Here is a 21,463-nt window from a genome sequence, read left to right as displayed (position 1 = left end):
CTGGTTCCAGCATTTATAAGCTGTGTCAGGTTACTTAACCTCCCTGTGTCTCAGTTGCTTCATCTGTAGAAGGAGATAAGGAAGAGCAGCCACGTGAGTGAAATGATTTAGTTTTTATAAATGCCTAGAACATTGTCTGATGCATCACAAATGCTCAACAAATGTTAGCTTCCAGTTGCATGGTTGTCGCCGCTATGTGCAGGTGGGGCCACTGTGTGGAGTCCATATTCCTCTTAGTAGGAACCAGAAGAACTCAGTAAACATGGGCAATAAATCAACTCAGGTAGAGGCTTCTGGGGCTTTAGAATAGAGTCCTCTTCCTCTTTAAACTTCTCAGTGACCTGTCCCTCCTTCCCTCCAATTCCAGTGACCAGGTCTCTCCTGGGTGAAACTTGCTGCAGGAATACCTTGTGTGGATCCCGGTCAGCTGACACTGGACGGTATGATGTGCTGTGATAGAACAGATATGACATGTTGTATTTGAAGGCTTCCCTTCTTTCTTTCCTCTTCGTTTACTCCATCATTCTTCCACAAGTCCCCGCTATATACAGTGTCTATATGGCATACATAAACCACTGTGCTGAGGCTGACTTCACAGACAGGCAACCCATGGTCCTGGCACAAGGAAGCCAAGGGGCAGAGTGGGCACTGCAGATCATCTCAGCACAACCTTAAGTGCTCCGAGGACAGCGAGCTGTGGGAACAGAGGGGAGGCATGGCTTGGGGAGTTGGGGAAGGCTCTGTGCAGCAGATACCATCGGAGGTGGGTTGTGCAGGATGTGTAGGAGTTCAACAGAGCAATGGGCGAGGCATAAAGAGGAAAGACTGGCAGTGCTGTGGGAACAGCAAGCGCAGAGGCGGCGGGTGGTGAAGTGAGGGATGGAGTTAGAAACACTGAGGCTGGCAGTAACTCTGGAGTGTGGAATGCTGGGGGAAGACTTGGCAAGAGGCGGCTTTCTTGTAAGAGGCATGGGCAGGGACCAGATCTTAGAGGGCCTTGTGTGACCTTTGTCAACATCGAGGACACATTGAAGAATTTTCAAAGCAAGGGAGATATGTGGTCATTTTTGTTGGTTGACAGTGTTCTCCGGCTGCCGAGGGGAGAGTGGACTGGAGGGGCCTAGCTAGGTGGCAGGGGCTCAGGTAAAAGGTCTGGACCAGGGTGGAGCAATGGGGATGGGAGAGTGTGTAGGAAGAGCTGATTGGGAGGAGTCAGTAGGTCTTGGTGGGTGAGAAAGGCAGAAATAGGGAGACTCCAAGCCTGAACCCCAGATTGGAGCTGTGTTTAAAGTCCCTGAGCAGCTCCTTCTCCACATCGCTGGGCAGCTCAATCTCGCTGGGGAGAGGGTATCTGGACCTCATTTGGCATGAGGCCTCTCAAGCCATCGGGGTCCTGCTCAAACCACCCTCCCAAAACCTGCCCGACTGTGCATGAAAACAGGGCTCGTTCCAACTCCTCTGCTCCACTGCAGGCCTCGGCCCTCACAGCAAAGGCAATTTTCCTGAACGTTCCCTGGCAGGAAGAGGGGAGCTGTCACACAGAAACACTAAGCCATTGAATTCATAATATCTTTTATTAATATATTATGCTACAAAAATATTTTTGGCAAAATAACATTAATAGCATCTTTCTTTGTCTTCTGTTATACTCTTAAAGAACTCTTCATGATAACTCACAGAGGTGAGGGGCAGAGGTGATAAGAGAACAACATCATGCATACCTTTCAAATACATGAATCTGAAGCCTGTGTTGCACAGTGAATCAAGCTGGGGACAAGCTCTGTGAGGCTCAGGAATGGGGCAGGGGCTCTGGCTTCCTCTGTTCTGGGCTAATGCCTCCTTTGGCTGAATCAGCCCCTGCCCACCCCAGCCACTGGGGACCCAAGATGTCTGAGAGCCCTTTGTCCCTGGCAGCTCACCGGAAACATCTTAGACTTGGATCCTGTTCAAAGCCCACTTTCCCCACAGCAGGACTGGGATGAAGGGGGCCTTCGAGGCATGCTACTCTGTCACCTTTCCTGCCTCCACATGCTTGCAATCCCACGGCAGCCTGTGGGTCCTGGGAAGAAAGCCAAGCACCTCATCTCCACGGAGGCCCAAGATTGTCCACGTCACCCCTGCCCTCCAGTCCCAGAACCGCCCGGGCAGGAAACAAGGTCTTCATTTGACAGACGAAGAAGTGAAGGCTCAGAGAGGGACAGGAACTTGCCCAAGGTCATCCAGCAAAGTGAAGGGGTATCTGGAGTATTTCCGGAAAGGAAGAGCCCAGCTCCCACCTGGAGAAAGGATGAGGATAGCCGATGCTCCCTGGAAAGGGCCAGGGGGGGGTCAATCAGTTCTCGTAAACCCTTTCTTTCCTCCCCTGGGGTCAAGGAAGGGGGCAGAGAGGGAAGGAGCTGGGATGGCCAGCTGCGGGCCTGGGTTCCAGTCCAGTCCTCCCCCACCTTTCAGAAGTTCCCCTGCCCAAGGGCAGCAGGCAAGCCCAGCTGGGTTGTTGAAGGGGGCACTGTGAGGGGTGGTGGTGGTTGTGGGTGGAGTGGGGAGGCTGGACTTATTCCTGAACCTTACTGGTTTAGACAGCCAGCGGGGTGATTTTTTTGGCTGCTCAGATGAATTTCTGGAAAAATAACAATGTTCACAGAACCTGAGCATTGCAGAGCCAGGAGGGACCCTCAGTGTCATCTACACCAGGCCCTCACCAAGACGTCAACTCTCCTGCCACATCTTCAGCCAGTGGGCACACTGCCCCTGCTCAAACACTTCTCCTGATGGGAAACTCGCCACCCTCGGGGGCTCCGGGCCATCCCCGGACAGCTTTGGTTTGCTGGAAATTATTCCACTGGCGGAGCTAAGGTCTGCCTCTCTCCTTCTTTCCTGCCTTCATTCCTTTCTTCCTCCCCTTCTTTCTGCTTCCTTCCCTTCCTCTTTCTCTGTCTACACATCTGTTGAGCACCATCTTCGTGTCAGATGAGGATACAAAAACAAAATCACATGACCTCTGACATTAAGCTGCTCACAGTCCAAGAGAGGAGCAGATACACAACTAGATAGTCACAACACTGGGCAGTGGGTATTATGATAGATGCTAAGAAAGCACAGAGGAATCAGAGGGGGCTTCCTGGAGGAGGTGCTATCTGTGTTGCTCCTCAATGGATGAGCAGTTACAGGGGAGAGAAGGGAGTTTCCAGGGGTAGGCAGCAGCACGTGTGAAACATCCTGTCTATTCTAGAGATGACTGCACATCACGCTGGCCAGGCACAGGGTAAGAGACATGAGAGACATGGCTGACAAGGTCAGCAGGGTTGGGTCATGAAGGGTCTAGAGGACCCTTCATGGGTCAGGCTGAGGACTTTGGTTCTTATCTCACAGTCACTGAAAAGCTATCACCCCAGTCCCAATTCTGTTGTCTGCCACACAGGATGCCATCAAAGCTGCAATTCCCTGGGAGAATTTCTCTTGTCCTTCACAGCATTTTTAATAGACTTTCCTTTTGGTAGAAGGACTTTCCCTCCTCTTTGGGATCCACTGTGACAATGGCACTGGGCTGGAGATTAGGCAAGTGGGACAAGGGGCCTGAGCACCTAGGCTTGCCCAGGTCTAGCTGAGGCCAGGAAGTTGTAGGTAACACAGTGTTTAGCATGAAGGAAATATGCTTAGGATCTTTCAATGCAGGGACAAATTTGCTCATAGCCAGCACAAGGTTCCACGCTTCCTAGATCCCAGATCTTTGACTCTCAGGCCTGGAGGTGCCCTCGGCACCCCTTTGCAGCTCCCTGGCAGCCTGATTCTTCTCCCTCCACTGTGGATGACGGGGCTCTCCCTGTCTTCATCTGGCTGCTGGCGCATCAGACCCAGCACTGAAGGAAGACCTGGGGACATGGCCATTCCGACATGCCCCAGAGAGCCCTTCATCACACAGTCAGCTTTCACGAGAGATAGAGGACCCAGGGCCACACTAACATGCTGCTCCACCTTAAGCAAATCACTTCGCCTGCTGGGTCTCAGGCCTTTCATCTTTCCTGCCCACCTCATGGTCAAACAGAAAAGTCTAAGAAGTGCACACAAAGTTCTCAGAGGAGCAGGAGCATTTTACGAGGCTAGGCACGAAGAACATTTCTTGAAGAAATGTCAGTAAGTGGTGGATAGATCGTGCCAAAGGTGTGGGTGGCTGCTTATGGAATGGTGGTGCTCTGGCTAGGATGAGAGAATTCAAGTACCCTAGCCATGCAGATTCCTGCATATGTGTCTCAAGTCTTTTGGGTCATAAGTCAGTAAGTTTAGTTCATTTTAGACCCTGGCCAACTGGTGGTCCTCAGGGATCAGTGAACTTTGGCACCAGATGTCTGACCATATTGGCTCTTGCTCTCCTATAGGTACATGTCTACTCCATCAGTTAGTCCAGCCATCTTTCTTTAAACACTTGAATTAGGGTAAGGGAGATTTTAGGATCCCCTAATCTGCCCAGAGGAGGGATGTGGGAAAGACTAGGGCTGAATCTTCCTGAAGTTAGGGGCCAGGACGACGTAACCTAGCATTGTGCTGCTTGTCCCATCTTGATAACGAGTTCCTCTGGGCCAAGGAGAGTGGTTAGATTCAGCTCCAATACAGAGCCTGGCATTGCGTGTGCTCAATAATTACACGCTGCATTAATTTACCTTCTTGGCCCAGTGCCTGGCACAGATCTGGGCACACGGTCAGCTGCCTGGACTGTTTACCCAAATGCTTCATCTTTAATTAACCTCAAGCTCCATCTCAATACATCTCATGCCATACTCTGCCCCAAACAGAGAGGAATCTGGCCTGTGTGTTTCTAATTCCTTTACACTTATCTCATCCAAATAGTGCTCTGCACGATCCGTTTGATGTCCAACTTCTGAGCCTGCTTTATAAGTCAGCTAAGTCCCTTCCCGCTCAGAAATAGGAAGTCGCATTTTTGCCAAGGATAAACCAACTCCAGCCTGGACTGAGGTCAAGTTCAGTTTACAGCATGGTGCCCACAGGGCTGGCTGGGCCCTCTGAGACAGACCTCCAGTCTCCTGCCAGGTCTCAAGCTCAAACACGTCCATCAGGGCTGAGCTGTAAAGAATTCAGCTGCCTGCCAAGATGCCCGTGGGACTCCTGACCATCCCATGAGCTGCCCAGAACTGTGCCATCTCAGAAGGGAGACAGCTGCCAAGCTGGGAAAGATGGCACTGGGGCCAATCAGCTGCATCAAGCCTGCCAGGGAAACCCACAAAGCTGTAAAGCTGGGGTGCACGGGGCTGGGAGTCAGCAGGCCCACTAGGCTGTGCAGTCTTGGAGACGTGTCTCCCCTCCGTGGGCCTTATTATTCCTCCCACTGTTACTATTATCCATCAAGCGAAGGGTCCTTTCTGCTGTCAGGTTCCAGGACTCTGTAATTACTGAGGCACCTGCTCTGCGGGGTTTCAGGCCTGGGAGTTAGCCCACCTGGGTCCTCTGTCTCCTCAGCCACCACCTTGAGGAGCAGAGGGGCTAGTCTCTCGGAGTCCCTGTCACTTGCCTCCCCACTTGGCTGCTGTGCCTCCCCAGGTGCCCCACAGCTGTGCCCGTCTCTCAGCCTTTGATTTGCCAGGAAAGCTTCTCATGGGCTCCAAGATCTGGCGAGTCAGGACATGCAACACGTGGCACATGCTGTTGCCAGAGCCCTTTGGCCAGAGGGGCCAACATACGCAGCCAGCCAAAAGGTCTCTTGGTGGAGTGAAAGCTTGTGCTGGCCCTAGTTTGGGTGAGATCTGCCTCCCTTGGAGCTTCCCTGGCAGACAGAACATGGCAGAACAGGGAGCAGGAGGCAGGAATTGTTTTGCATCACACTGATCTGGGGCCACATCCTGGCTGGCGGATCTTCAGCAAGTCCCTTCACCTCTTTGGGGGGCTGTTTCCTCATCTGTGAAATGGGGATAGTAACATCTCACGGAACTAGCATGAGGATCAGTGAAGCAAGTGTGCAAAGTGCTTGCCACACTGCAGGCTTTGGACAAATGGCAGCTCTCATTACTATTAACATCATGTGAGGCCTAAGCCCCTGTCTCTAAAACTGCCCTCCTGTGCCCACTCCAGTCCCTCGGCCCAGCTCAGTCCATTTAGCCAGGACTTCAACAGCCTGTCCTTTAACCCAAGCTAGATTCATGACACCAGAAGAGAGAAGTCCGGATTTATGTCCTCGCTCTCCCACTTGCCTTGTGACTTTGGGCTACCCATCTGGTTCCCTCTGGATCTCAGTTTATTCATGTGTTCTGTGGTGTGGGGACTGCTTTCCTCAGCACCAGCATCCCACCCCTCACCCCACCCCAGCGCTTTGGTTGAAAACACTTACCAAGAGCTCTGGAAGGCCAGTTCACAGACACTCGGGGTTTCAAAATAGCAGCATTCTCTTTCCTAAATTATCTTCCCAGGCCGCGGGTGCATCCAGCGGAGGGAGGATGGCCAACGTTCACACCTCTGCCTCCCAAATCCAGCTTCACAAAAGCTAAGCCTGTCTGCCTGCCCCTCCCGCTGAGGGCCCCACAGGAGGAGGAGCCAAACCCAGACCCAGGAGGCTTTGGTGATCCAAGAGCAAGCCAGTCCAGAGCCACAGTCCACAGGAGGTCACTGATGTCTCGGGTTCCCCTCCCGGGCCGACACTAGGGCTAGGGGGTTATGACATAGGCCACATAAAAATAGTTTTATCAGTAGAATAAATACATTTCTCCTTTTTAATATGGACACGTATTTTACAAAAGAGCCCCATAGCACTATGGGAAATTAAGATCCTTCTACAAAAAAGAAGATGTAACTTGGGTACAGTAAAGCTCTAGTGTCTAGCCGATCCCGTCTGGACTGCCCTCGAGGTGTTGGGCACCCCTGCAGGTGGTGGCAGGAGCGGTGGGGTGTGGCCGAAGACCCCTGTGTCATTTCTCTGGCTTCTCCACTTGGGGTGGCCGAGGTCAAGAGGGCCCAAGGCTGTGCAGCAGGAAGCGGGCAGCGATGGTGGTGGCAACGGCGGGGAGGAGGCCCAGGGTGGGTGCCGAGCTGCTGGCGGGCCCTGGCAGGTCCTGCTGTTGTAGCAGGTCTGAGGGCTGGAAGGGGGGCTTGGCCGTCCCGGAGCTGTGGGTGGGCTGCAGGGGCAGCGGGGGCGGCGAGGCGGTGGTGCTGGAAAGGAGGAAGCACATGGCAGAGTGACCGTTGGCAGTCTCATCCTGGGTAGAAGCTCAGATCTGACTTTTTCAGGTCTTTTTTGCCTCATACAATGGAGAAGGGAACAAGGAGCTTGAGCAGGCAAACTGGGCAGCCTAGAGCCACACAACCAGCCTGGCTGAGCTCCAGAGTCCACATGGACCCCCTATGCCAGGCTCTGGGGGATGGGCCAGGCCCTGGCAGCCACAGATTGTCACCTCTCAGTCACTCAGATGTCACCACTTGAGAGAATGGGTCCCAGGCAGAAAGAGTAGTGTTTTGGGGAGATAGATCTGGGGTCCCATGGAGTGATCAGCCATCGAGGTAACAGGTACCTTGCCTGCTGGCTGTTCTCCCCTTGCAGACCGCCAAAACATGCAGAAAACAAGACAAGCAACCGCACTGCGTCCCCTGCCCTCATCGTAACTACCGCTTGTTGAGCATCCATCATGAGCTCAGCACTTTACGAGCAATGTTTTTGGTCCTCATAACAAGCCTTCAAAATAGGTCTCATTGCTCCCTTTCCATGAATGAGAAAACTGAAGCTCAGAGAGGCTGTGTGGTGGCTGGGCAGGCTACCTGGTGGTCAGGTCCTGGAGGAAAGTGGGAGTGGGACGCCATGAGGCAGGAGCTCTGGGTCGGTCTTTACTTTGCACAGCTGCAGGATGTGTTTAGTGAAAGGTGCTTCACTAATTTCACTAAGTCCTTCACGAATTTACAAAAACAGAATCCAGTTTCGGAGATAACAGGTGAGATTCTCGGCTCAAGAAAGCCCATGTGACAGACAGAGAGAGATGGAAGGAAAGTCAGGGCAGGAGCCAACTGGAGGCTGACCTGAGCCCAGCATGTGGTGGCCTTGGGAAGCTGGAGGGGGAGGGCAGGGGGACTCAGGGCCAGGTTACTGGCTCAGGTCCAGGAAAGAGACACATAGGAAATGGACAGGCAGAGAGACACAGAGGCTAACAAAGGGACTGAGGAGGGACTGTACAACTACAGAGGCCTAGCAGAGAGGTCAAGAGTCTGACAGGAGACCTGTGGACGAGAGGGACAGGCTCTGGAACAGAGAAACAGGCTGAGCCCAGAAGCAATGGTCATGCCTATCCTCAGGGAACCCTGGGCAGGCAGGAGGCAGACAGAGATGCAGATGCAGACAGAGGAACCCACAAGCCCCCACCCAGAGGGGAGCACCGGGGGGCAGTGGGTAGATGAAGGGAAGGCCAGGAGGGCCTCCCGGAAGAGGGAAGGCCACAGTCAGCCTGGAAGGCAGAGCGAATTTAGTTCGAGCATGGGGGAAGGCACTCCTGGCCAGTGAGAAAAGAATGTAGAGAGCCCTGCCCCCTGCATCAGGCTGTGTGTGAAGTGCTGGCCACTCCTTAACCTTTAGACCTCATGACAACACTGGGAGGCAGGATGACTGTTGTCCCCGTTGTACTTAGGAAGAAACTGAGGCACAAAGGGGTTAAGTGGCTTTCCTCCAGGACACAAAGCAGGGCCAGGATCTGGACTGGGCACACAATAGGTGCTCACTAGCAGATGGGTGGACAAGAAGCTTGCCCTTCCCTTTGGGCTGGCCAACCTAGAGGGTAGGCTGTAGAAACAGGGCAGGGCGGGCTTCATGGGGTCTGCAGTGTGAGTACCTTCCTGCCATGCTTCCCACTGCTTGCCCCGTCCTCGACAGGCTGCCCAGGGTCACCCTGGGCTGCATTTCCTTGGGCTGGGCCATGAGGTCCTAACAACTGGCCAGAATCACAGTGGTGAGAGCCTGTAATCATCACCACCAGAACTCAATCCAGGCCACCGTCCTGGCTGGACGCCTCTCACACAGCCCTGGCTCAGCCTCAGCTAGGCTGGGTAGGCAGGGGAGGGAACCTGGGGCCACCAAGCACACCCTGACACCACTTGGGCTCTTGGTTTGGGAACAGGTGTCCAAACCGCCTCTGGGCACTCTGTCCTGGCTTGATGTATGTCACTAAAGAGAGGGGTCCTCATTCACTGCCCCGTCCCTCTCTCCCTCTACTCTCTTCTGGTGATGCTCTGGCCTTCAGTACCCCCTGCAGCCTGCATAAAGTTCCTTTCCATCCGGTGTGATGTGCCATGATCTTCTGTCTTTAGAGAGACTCCAAGGAGCTATCAGGAGGGGAGGGAGCAAACTCTTGTCCCACCCAGAGGATGCAGGGATGGTGTTTCTGAGTAGAGTGTGTGTGTGTAGAATGGGGGGGAGGGCCACCTGGCTTCCAATGCCCCTTACTCACCCATAGAATCGAGCATGTTGTGCCCTCCCACCCCATGCCAGCCTGATCTGGCCTGACTGCTCTCCCCTTTCATGGTTCTCTCAACGCACACCACCCCTTCCATCACACCTACAGTCTTGCTGCCATTTTCATACTCACCTTTAAGGCCAGACTCAATGCCCTTCCCCTGGAGGCCTTCTTTGATCTGCCTTCCATGCCTCAATGCCACTTGGGGCAGTTAAGGCTTCCCCTAAACCTTGTACATTTCTCATCGACCTCTCTGTGTTGTAGTTCTCCATTTATTATACGTGGTTTGCCTAGGTTTCTATACGTAATGTGCTTTGAACAGTGCCTGGCACACAAGAAGTGCTAGATGAGGTTGGCTATTTTTAGCATCATTATTAAAATTTTTGTGTCTGTGTCTCTCCTAATAACAACACCTTCCACTTATAGAGCACTTACAGTGTGCTGGCAGACATTGCTTGGTGCTATACACGTGTTATGTTGTTATTATTCCCCTTTCTAAGGTGTGGAAACTGAGCTTGAAGGACTTCAGATTTCTTGCAAGAGACAGGATGTGCATGGGACAGTGTCTCCCCAGCCTGAGCCAGGCCAAGGAGCTGCCCCTGACTGAACAGACGAGCAGACCACTGATGGAGAGCCCGTGAGCAAAGCGTGGGTGCTTCTGGCTGAGATCTCTCAAACCCGCAGATGGAGGCTTGCTAGGTGGGGACACTGAGGCCTCATCTGGCCTCAGCCCCTGGAGGGGATTAGTGTTTGTGCCGGGCAGGGATCATTCCCTCAGCCTCTTTCCTCCCTTTCTTTTCTAATGAAAACAAAACCAAATTAAAAAAAAGAAACCCACACACAAAACACAAGAAGTCCATAAAGACGTCCTCCTAGCTGCTGCCCCAGCTTTTTGGCCTGAGGAACTGTTGGTTTGGTGGGCTGGCTTCAGGAGAGCGGACTGGTGTGCCCCTTGAGGTGCCCAGAGCTGAGGCCCCCACCATCAGAAGGCGAGACCAAGTAGGAGTTATGAATACTATGTCTCACAAGGCGCCCAAAGGCATTTTCTTTCACACTTTGAAAACCAAAGATGAAAACTCCCGCTTGGAGCCTGAGCGGCTTTTTATTGCTTGGAAGGAGTCCCAGAGAAATGGGGTAGGACTGGTGGGGGGTGGAGGACAAGCCCCTCCAAATGCCCCTAGCCCACCTCCTGGGCCTGACTCTGCTCACAAAGCTCAGTCCCCCAGTCCAGATCCCCACCCCTTCCTAGGCTCACAATGGGGGAAACTGTCTCATGGCAAAGTGGCCTCGAAGCCAAACCAAACACTGCAAGTGTTCCCAGGCTCCGCAGAGGGCTGGCACCAAGAGGCCGCGTCGGCTCTGAGTCAACAGGGATCCCAAAGTGGGGAAGAGGCCCTCTGCTTGGGCAGAAGGCAGAAGCCCGGCTCTAGCCTGTAGTGCGTTCCTGGCTTGCTATGTGACTTTGGGCAAGTGCCATCCTCTAGAGCTCAGTTTCCCCATCAACACAATGAACAGGAACAGACCCATGGACTTTAAAATGTTTCCTAGCAGCAGAAGCCAGAGCGAGATCTTAGGTAGAAGCCCAAGGCAGAAATCACAAGCCCAAGGCAGAAAGCAAGGCTGTGTGTGTCTGAGACACTGTCAGTTGTCTGACCATGAGGCACCTCCAAGGGGCTCCCTGGAGCAGGGGCGGATCTTGGCACTAGAGGGTTTCTGAGAGCCATCCTAGGCTAGGTTCTGGGCATCCCGAAACTTCTTGCCAGTACAAGGGACTGGTGGGCTCTGCCCTGACTGACCTCCTTAGAGAGCTTCAAGGAGACACAGAGAAGACCGGATTTGGGGCACACAGGGCCTGGGTCACAGGTGGCCCTCTGCCTGGGGATAGAGATCTCACTGTGCTCACTTAGTGGAGACCCTGTCGTGATGCCAGTCTGGGCCTCAGCCTCTCTGGGCCAAGCAGGTCGGGTGAGAGATCCAAAGCAACTGGTTTGCCTGCAGCTCTGGAGATCTAGGACTTTGGGATATCTAGGGTTCCTCCCACCTCCACACCTTTGTCCACACGGTCTTCTGTGCTGGGAACGCCTTCATGCTTTGCTCAGCCTCACTGGGCCATGACTGACCGATTCCATCTTGGGCACAGGGCAGACAGGCTTGTTTTCTAATAGCTTCATAGCAGACCATAGCTGGAAGGGCCTATCTGTCCCTCAGATGGGAAACTGGGCCCAGAGAGGAAGCGGGACTTACCAAGATCACTCAGGAGAGTTGAGGCAGGGTCTCCGGACTGTGGCTCCGGGCTCTTCAGTGGCATCACACTGGGAGCCATCTGTCCCTAACCATGACCCGAGACTTTTCCTGTTCCTGTCCCTCACTAGCACTAAATGCAACATGTGCCCAACATGTTCCTGTTAAACTGGGAGAAGTTCACAGCACCCACCCAGTGGTTCATTTAAGTGTTCAGGCCGAAGGCCCTTTCTGCTAGGGTCGGGGGCTGGGTCATCTCAGACCAGAGACTCTGAAAGTCACAGGTGTCAATACGAGCTGCAACTGTTACCGAGTGTTACTGGTGGTCTGATGCCAGCTTAAGGTTTACAAGCATCATCTCACATAATCTCTTAAGCCTCAAAGCAAGTAAAAGGGGGGACTGGATTTGAACCCCATTCTGCCTGAATTTGTCTGTTTTCACTCATTGGATGAGCCTGCTTCCCATTCTCCTGGGGGCATCTTCTACCTCTAATCTGATGGGGTCCTGGCCTCACCTGGAGACTCCGCCCATCTCGAACCATCCCAGAAGGAGGCCTGGCTGTGCTATGGGGAACTGAAGCTGGAGAATCTGGGGCAGGAGGGAGACACTATGTCTCTTCCCCACTTTGAGAGCTCTAGCCGTCTGCTCAAACCTCAGGGGAAGCCGAGACCCAGAAGGCAATCACCCTGGGGCACATGTGTCCTGCACCCCTCCCCCTGCATGGTTGAACCCACCAAGGCTCTGCATCTGTCTTGTCACCCACCTCTGTGCCCTGATTTGGGCCATGCCTGGCACTGGGAAAGTAGTCTCTTGTCTACACCTGGCCAGCATGACTTGCCCAAGGACTTCCAATCTAGATGGCCCAGACATTCTGTTCCCTATTTATGAAACTCTCCTTCCTCTCCCATATCAGCTGTGGACTTGGAGAATAAGAGCTGGCATGACCTCCAAAGACCCATCAAGGCCCTAACTGCACAAAAGGAGAAACTGAAAGAGTGTCGCGGGTCCCACACTGCACAGAAATGACCTCTGCCTTGTTTTAGAGCACCCTGGTCACAGCCCTGCCCTTCCCCCAAGTCTGGCTCTCAGAGGTGGGGGTTCCTCAAGAATATTGTGCCACTGCACAGCCATCTGCGGACACTCGCTTCATCTGCCCTTTCCATTGGGTCCCCATAAATCATCCTGCCATGGGCTACTGCTTCTCTAAACTTCCTCCAGTGTGTGTTTACATCTCAGGTAATGAGGGGCAAGGGGGAGGCCAGCCTGTTCCAGGTGGTATCCAGGACAGGCGCTCCAGGCGCATCCCTGGCTCACTCCCTCCTTCTCACACTCGCTCCCAGCCCAACCCAGATCTGATCCTCATGGCCTCCTGGCGTAGAGTATGAGTGAGGACTCACAGTCTGTGCTACTGTGTCAGGACAGGGGCACCCACCGGCACTGCGTGGAGGAAGGGAGGGCTTAGCTGGGCCGGGGAATGGGGGGATGGCAACCACATGGTGCTGGGTGATGACAGCGATCCTCAGCGTCAGGCAGGTCTGCCTGACTCTCTGCCTGGCTTTAGGCAAGTTACCTAACCTGCTGAGTCTGCTTCCTGCAGTATAAAATAGGCCTATCTTCCACAATTCTTGACAGAAAAAGGGACAGAATGAGGCAGGTATCTGGCACAGCAGGGAAGCTTGACAGATATCCACTGGTACCCCACTCCAAGCGAGAGAGGAACAAGACAAAGGTGTGGAGGTGGGACGGGGCACCTCGGGTGGCACGCAGCCTGGTGAGGACAGGGCCGGCAGGCCCCAAGGAAGCAGGGTGGTGGCTGAGGCGGCAAGAAGGTGAAGGCGCTGCATCTGGGCTGAGCAGCGGAGTGGGGGACACTGTAGGACCCCAGGCTGGGGAGCAGCCATGCGGGAGGGCACTCGGGGCCAGTATGACAGGGGCAAGATGAGCTGGGAGAGGTGATGGGGAGGAGGGGATGGCTCCAATGGGGTTTCGGAGGAGAAAAACGAGAAATGGGAGTAAAAGCTCCCCCAAAAATGGTTTTGTTAGAAGGACTACCAATGGGCCCCAGGTCACCCCCAGAAAGCTCTCATCTGCTTCTCTTAGAAAATTGGAAACTTGGGGACTGCAGGAGGGTGAGTCCCCTGGGAGCAACGGAGGCTGTGCCCTGCCCCTGGGTCTCTCAGGGAACTCAGGGCCTGCTCCCCTAGAAGCGGCAAGAAATTTCAACAAACAGGCTGCCAGGCGGTGGTGGAAACTTTCTTCTCCAACCCAACCAGATGGAAGAAAGTTAGCCAACTGCAATTTACCTGTAGGGATAGAGAAGGGGCTCCCTTCTTGCCAAAGAAAAGCTGTTTTCTTCTCCTGAAATCAGGCTTTGTGTTTCAGAGCTATGTATTGTGAGAAGGAAGCTGTTTGGAGTCATTTGCTGAAATTTACCTTTCAGACGTGGTTAGGGGCTGGAGGTCCATTGCTGGAGCTGACAGGCCAGCTTCCTGTCATCCCATGGGCTGGCCCCATCACTGGCCGGGTCTCCTGATCACCCTGGTGTGTTGATCAGGGCTCTGAGTGACCAGCCTAATTGGAACTCTTAATGGGCTGCCAGCTCCTTCACTTGCCTCAAGCCTCCTTGGCAGCCTGCAAGCCCTCCCTGCCACTGATTAAAGTGGCTCTCAGTAACTCTATGCTCTCACTCCCGATTAGAAGGGGGCGGCCCATGCCGGGCACGCGACCCGACTGTGTCATAGCCAATATAGCCACAGTAATGCCTCTGCCTTAGGCAGGCAGGGTGATATGGTTAGGCTGTGTCTCCACCCAAATCTCACCTTGAATTGTAACTCCCATAATTCCCACGTGTTGTGGGAGGGACCTGGTGGGAGATAACTGAATCATGGGGGCGGTTTCCCCCATACTATTCTCGTGGTGGTGAATAAGTCTCACGAGATTTGAAGGTTTTATAACCCCTTTTGCTTGGTTCTCATTCTCTCTCTTTGCCTGCTGCCATGGAAGATGTGGCTTTGCTCCTCCTTGCCTTCTGCCACAATCGTGAGGCTTCCTCAGCCATATGGAACTGTGAGTCAATTAAACCTCTTTTCTTTATAAATTACCCAGTCTCAGGTATGTCTTTATTAGCAGCGTGAGAACAGACTAATACACAGGGCCAGGTTCTGCAGAAGTACATTTCTCAGTAACCCAAGGTTCTCTGAAACCAATGCCCAAAGGATCAAGGGGCTTGACTCTTATTTGCTAGAAGTCTTTTAAAGACAGTGTGTACCCCACAGTTTATGATAATGGGATGGACCATGTCAACATTTTGTCAATGGCTCTGACACCCGGCTGTAGGAGATTCATGAAGTGCAAAGTACAAGAGGCAGCCCTTGAGTCCTTGTGGTAACCCTGGTCAAACCCTCTCCGACTCAGGCCTTGGTTCACCATCTATAATGCTGAATTTAGTCAGGGTTTCCCAAAGCTACTCAGAAGAATCTCTAGGTGTACACGTAACATACAGATTCCCAGGCCCTTGTCCTGCACATTCTGATACATGAGGTCTGTGGTGGGACCTGATAATCTGTTTATTTAACAAGTAGCCAAGGTGATTCTCTCTAGGGTTTCGGGGGAAAATCCTGGATGGTGATCTCTAGGGTCCAGATGGAGAGTCTGAGGCTCCCTCTGATAGAGACTCTGAGATGGAGAGTCTATGACTGCTGAGCATGGCATTTTCAGGGCTGGGCCACTGAAGTGGTTAGGACTCTACCCCATCACTGATGGTCCCTCCCGGGGACATTCCCTGTGCTCTAGCAACACTGTTCACTAAATATGGAGATTCCTGCCAAAAAGTGGAATCTAGGGAAACTCCTCTGTACTGAGATTGCAGGCAGAGGTTGGAAGACAGCATCCTGGTCACAGCAGGACTTTGGTGACAGGCAAGCTGAGGTGGATGGTAGAGGTGGCAGGAGGGGCATATAGGAAGATGACAGAAGGGTCTCCATGCATTAGGATGATTTCCTGTATCTGCCCATTTTCAACAAGGTTTATCACAAATCCCCCATCCGCTCCTAAGACAGAGCCCACAGCTTCAAGGGCATTGATCACCATCTGTCCCGTCTCTCTCTCAGAGCACAGTCCCCTTTGCAGCCTCCCTGCCAGGGTGTCGGCTACTCACACCTTCTAGGCACAGGGAGCTCATGCCTTTTGGTTTAGCCAGTTTGTTCCATTTTCTCCTAGTTTTACCTCCAGTCCATGGACAAATGGCGCCCTGTTTGTACGGGTGTGTCCCAGGACAGCTGAGTGCAAAGCAGATTTGTGCACTGCGCCTGAAGAAAGCTTCTATTTACTCACCTTTAAGAGGCAAAGAATTGTACTTGTTGTTGAATTGCTTTTGTTTTGAGAATAAAACTAAAAAATCAGATGTGAACGTGCTGTATAAAGCCATCTACCACACTTCCTTAGAGCAGGGCTGGCCTGATGACAGTGTGCCCAGCTGTGGGGGGTTCAAGGTATACTACCCCGGGTGCAGATGCCCAGCTCCTGGGCAGACCCGCCCTCCCTGGCTCACCTGTCCTCGATGCGGACCCAGAGGTCATTGAACTGCCGTGGCCGCTGGTGTGTGCTCTGCCTCTTGTGCCACTTCCTCTGTCGGCCAAACTCTTCCAGCTGGCTGAGGCTGTCGGGGAGCAGGAGGTGTGGGGACAGGGCTGGATCCTCATCCTCCGGTGGGGCGGTGGGGGTCACGGAGGGTGCTTCGGGGACAGCAGCAGCTGGGGTCACTGGGGCCGGGCTCGTCAAGGTCCCCTCAGGAGAGGGCGCTGGGCTCTGGGGGGCAGGGCTGGAAAGAGGTAACAGCACATGGGGCACCTATGTTGGAGAATGTCATCCATATGTGGCAGGGAGTACAATCCAATTCAGTGGGAGTTTGTCATGGCAGGAGAAAGTGCCAGGGTGCCCCTCCTGGGCCCGGTGACAGCAACCCAGGAAAACCTTGTCTGGCACTGAGAGCCACTGCTTTGAGTCATGCTTTCATTTGTTGAGTCGACGGATATTTACTGAGTGCCAACCCTGTCCCAGGCACTTTTTTCAGAGGCGGGTGTCAGCATGATGGAAACAGACAATGCCTTACATTCCAAAGCAGAAGACAGACAGTAAAACAGGGGATGTCAGACACTGCCAACTGCTGAGGAGCAAAGGAAACAGAGACAGGTGTGAGAGTGGGGGTGAAGGGTGCTGCTCAGGGAAGGCGGTCTGGTCACCAGCAGGTGATATTTGAGCCCAGACTAGGAAGAGGTGAGGGAGTGAGCCCTGGGCAGGTCTCTGGGGCACATCTGAGCTTGGTCAGGGTCTCATTTATTCAACAACTCTGGCTGAGACTTTAGGTGAGTTAACTAACCTCACTGTACCTCAGTCTCCTACTCTGTGAAATGGGGGTGTTGCAGCCTGTACCTCACAGGGTGCTTCATCAGGATTATGATGGTGAACACTGGCAAAGCACCGAGAACAGTGTCCATCAAATAGTAAGCAGCCAAAACATTTAAGTAATTAATATTATTAGCATTGTGTGTGTGGTTTATTCATCAAACCTTCCATTCATACATTCAATACACATTTCCTATGCACCTTTTTAGTGGAGCAAGGACAGTGTTAAGTAGTCAGAGTTTGAGCTGGAGGTAGACTGATGTGGGTCCACAGCCCGGCTCCACAACCTGCAGGCCGTGTGATGAAGGGCAAGTTACTTAATGGTCTCAAGCAGTAATAAGCTATAGCACAAGAGTAATAATACTGCCTACTTCATGGGGTTGTCATGAGGATGAATGAGACAAGGTCTTAACACAGTGCCTGGCACATAAGCCTGTCTTGGATGTTGGCCAACAAGCAAATAGACCTGGCTGTCAGGTAGGTGCTAAAGTGTCATTTAGCCATGGCCCAACAGAATTTGTTTTAGGGACATGTGACCCTGGGAGAAGGTTGGGAACGGTTTCAGGAATTGTGGCTGAGTGGGCAGCTTGCAAGGTTAGGCAGTACCCAAGACAGCAGGCAGGCTCTCTTCCCAACCCACTCTCATACAGCACGATGGGTGAGGAGCTTCTCTCTTTGAAGGAAAGAAGGCCATCAGCTCAGCCTCTCCTCCCCTACCCCCATGGCAACCCCAGATTCTCAGGGTTCAGGCTGCCTGGAGATGCCGCAGCTGCTGGGGAGATAATTCAAAACAGTCAGACAAAAAACTAGATCCAGGAAGCACCTGTGGCCGATGATGGCTTTTATTGTTGGAGCCTCCTCAGCATCCCCGCCCCCCTCCGCCCTGCCAGCTCCCTTGCTCCCCCGTGCAGGAGGCTAAGGCTGAGAGTCCTTGGAGCAGAGCCCATGGGGGAGCTGTGGGGGCCCCCTCCCCGAATGCCTGGGCTCTGAGATGAATAGGAGGCTCGCTAGCCTCACTGGCCTGCCTGCCTCCCCTGCCCTGGCCAGAACAGACACAATGAGCTTTAAGGGGAAGGTCCTTGGGGCTGCTGGGGTGCGGGCTGTGGTGAGGGGAGAGGAGGGGAACTTGAAGAAGGCTTTGTCCCTGAGGCTACCTTGGAATCCCCACCCCTCCAACACGTTTGCCCCTGGTCCCCAATACAAACTAATGTGTACTGGACTCAAACGGTTCAGGCAGGAACAGCAGCCTTGACAGTTTGACTCAGAAGATGAGAAGAGGTGGGAGACTGGGATGACATCCCAATGTGAGGGTTTATTGAGACCTCGGTTCACACTCAGAGCTGGTACAGGGAGTAATAGGAGTTGAGGGAGGCCCTAGAGCCGGACTGCCACTTACACTGCTGTGTGTCCTTCTGCAAGTGACTTCACCTCTCTGGGCCTCATGTTCCTCAACGATAAGGTGGGGAAACTCATAGCTCTGACCTCACAGGATTGTTATGCAGATTAAATGAGTTAAAAGATCTTAAAGCCTGGTATGGAGTGAGCAGTTAATAAATATTGGCTATGAGGATCCAAGCTTCCTTCAAACTCCAGGTCTTTATGCTGGAGCATGGGCTGCATGGAAACCTGTAGTCTGAGGATGCTGTCACCGACCTCTGGGGCTCCCCGGGACCCAGAGCCTGGCTCTCGCTGACAGCTGTCATGCCCAGCCTGCTGCTGGTGCTGTGGAACCACAGATGGACTGAGCTGGTCCCTGCCCTCGGGCAGCTTCCAGATTGTGGGGACGGGGGTTGGAAGATCTGGCAGGAATAGCGGATGGCCACTAGTGGCTGTTTGAGCAGGGTGGGTATGCCCTGGCAGGAGAGTTAGGGGTGAGGGGTGTAGCCAGAGACAGCAACAGAGAAGGTGAGGACCAGGAGTGGGTGGGGCAGCGGGGCTGCCACAGAGTGGGACTGTGACCCAGAAAAGAGACCAAGGCCCTGCCCATCCTCCCAGTACCATCTCGCTTCAGAGCCAGGGCAGCCACAGAGTCTTCTAAGCAACACCCAGGAGTTCTTCTGAGTCCCTCTACCCCCAACCCAACCCACCATCTCTAAATCCTAAGCACCTCTCCAGTCCTAACGCTGCTCCCACTCCCACCCATGCTCTGGCCCTGCTGTCACCTCCAGCCAAGACGGCTCACCAGCTCCTTCCCAATCTCCTGCCTCCAGCCCAGCCTTTCCATTCTTGCTTCCTGGTAGAGATCTGCCCCTACCTCACCAGAAGCTTCTTCACAGCTCTCCTGAAAGCCTGGGCAGGAAGGCAGGGTCAGTCAGGGCCAAGGCACCCCCAGATGCCCCAGTGGCTTACCTGTGTATGGCCTGCCCGGCGGGTGTGTGGTCCACCTCCAGCCCTGCCTGCCGCAGGATGTCGATGACTGTGTTGTTCCCCAGAAAGTGACCTGGAACACAAGCGACAAAAGGGGCTCAGTCACATGCCAGGCCACCGGCCATAGGGGACTGTCCCAGGCTTTCCCCTAAGTTTGTGTCTGGGCCAGTGACCTACACCAAAGTCAATGCCCCAGACTCCCTGAGAGGCAGTATGGCATAGAAGGTAAGACATGGTCCTGGTGCCTGGGTTCAAATCCTGGCTCTGCCGCTCATTAACTGTATCTCACCGTGCCTCAGTTTCCTCATCTGCAAAGTGAGAATGGGGTATAATAGTAACATCCAGGCTTGCTGTGAGGATTACAAGAAACAGCTACCCGCACGTAGTAAGGGCTCTCCGTGCTTCCTGGTGCACCTCTGTGCCTCATACCATGAAGCTGACCCCAGCCCCCAACTGTCCAGGCTGGGACAGCCTCCAGCAGTCACTCAAAGCCCAGCTCCAAGGAATCCTCAAGTCCCCAGCAGGTCTATGGCTCATCTTGGTAAGTTCTACCAGCAACTCAGGCCTCCCTCCTTTAGCATGGGAGTGGGGTTCTGTGTGTTCATGTGGGCCTCCTCACTCAGCTCCCAGAGAGCAGAGATGGCATCTCCACTGCCCTGCACAGGCTCAGCACCTACTGGCTGGAGTCACAGATTCATTGCCCAACATTTGTGGAGAACACACTATGGGCCAGGTCCTGGGACTCATTGAGGTGTAAGATCCCAGCGGGGGCAACCAAAAAACCCCCACTGATTGCAGGGCCTGGCAGACAGTGACAATGACCTAGAGGAGGCACAAACACAGAACTGAACCCTCCAGAGGTATGTGTGGGGAGAGGGGCTGGCCTCCATCTCAGTCCCCTACTCACTATTCATTCATTCAGCAAACATTCATGACACCCTTGCTCTGTGGTCAGTTCTGCACTAGGCACAGTGAATACAGAAATGGGCAATTTAGTAGAAAGCCCCAGATGGGAGTGGAAATCGTCTTCCTGTGTTGGAATGCAGGTTTGATGTCTGAGTAGTCAGGGGAGCCTCTCCTGGGCTCTGGTTGGGAAGAACCCTCAGGAGGCCCAGTGGCTGTGGACACAGGAGCTGCTGGGAGTCAGCACTCTGGGACGTCCCTCTGCCTTGGGGGCCTCAGTCTCCCTCACCTGCTCAATGTGGACATTGGGTGCTTGTTCAGGGCCCCTGGACCCCTCCTGCCATGGGCCTGCCCTGTGGCCCCACTCATTCGGGAAGCACTCTCCCCTCCTGCTCCCTGTTCATCCCAGACGGTAGGGGAGATCCCTGCACTATTCCTCTAATTGCTGTGAATGGTGGTGACAGGTGGAAGCCAGAAGGTTAGCATGCTGACAGCCCCAGGGAGGTCTAGGAGAACAGAAAGTGGACCGGCTGTTGGGGAACAGAGATGCTCTGGCAGAGGAAGCCAGCGTAGGACTGCATAATGGCTGGAGCAGAGAACCAACCATGACACTGTCCTGCTCCACCAGCTTCGCACACCCCTGGGCTGGTTTCACAACTCCTCAGGAAGTCTCCCAGCCCTGTGATCTCCCTCTTGCTGACCATGCCCTGCCAGAGCATCTGGAGGTACCTTGGGCCCGGCTGACCATGCCTGACTATGTGCCACATGGCTGGTTGACCCTGCCTCTCTGAAGTTTCACTTGAGGATCACTGGGAAAGGTCACTGGGCTTGGAATGTCATAGGACTCTAGTCCGGCATCCACCACACTTACTCTGAGACCTCGGGTGAGCCTATTACCCTCTAATGCCCTCAGTTTCTTGCTATGCATAATATCTATGGGCTCTTCTGGCTCTCAGAGCCTATCAGGAAGGTTTTTGTGTCATTGCAGAGACCCTTATGAAAAGATACCTCCCTCTCTCTCTTATTTCCTTTCCCAGTGTTCATTAATTCATTTCATTCATTTAATGAACACTGCCTGGGTGCATATCTTGTGCTGGGCAGTGATGAAGAGACAGCG

At 53.6% G+C, this 21,463-nt stretch overlaps 1 protein-coding gene across 4 annotated transcripts in view; it reads right to left on the bottom strand.

The window, feature by feature from the left end:
• Positions 1 to 21,463, bottom strand: part of LOC105495006 (TraB domain containing 2B) — a 254,818-nt gene that overhangs the window by 21,561 nt on the left and 211,794 nt on the right. Inside the window, exons 5-8 of one of the 4 annotated variants that reach the window (XR_011621191.1) lie at positions 19,426 to 19,516; positions 16,223 to 16,492; positions 6,335 to 7,149; positions 2,194 to 2,276 (exon numbers count right to left, since the gene is read on the bottom strand). Coding sequence is in view for 3 of the 4 variants with exons in the window: in XM_011764120.3 (XP_011762422.2) it covers positions 6,945 to 7,149; positions 16,223 to 16,492; positions 19,426 to 19,516 (566 nt within the window). In the remaining variant the exon portion in view is untranslated. Of the gene's footprint in view, positions 1 to 1,555; positions 7,150 to 16,222; positions 16,493 to 19,425; positions 19,517 to 21,463 lie in introns of those variants that run through there. The other 3 variants (XM_011764120.3, XM_011764121.2, XM_011764122.3) reach the window with 3 other exon arrangements.

The sequence above is a fragment of the Macaca nemestrina genome, chromosome 1 (assembly GCF_043159975.1).
Source record: "Macaca nemestrina isolate mMacNem1 chromosome 1, mMacNem.hap1, whole genome shotgun sequence".
In the NCBI taxonomy this organism is placed as follows: Eukaryota; Metazoa; Chordata; class Mammalia; order Primates; family Cercopithecidae; genus Macaca; species Macaca nemestrina.
The sequence above is the reverse complement of the archived record's forward strand: the minus strand, read 5'-3'. Positions and strand labels throughout refer to the sequence as shown.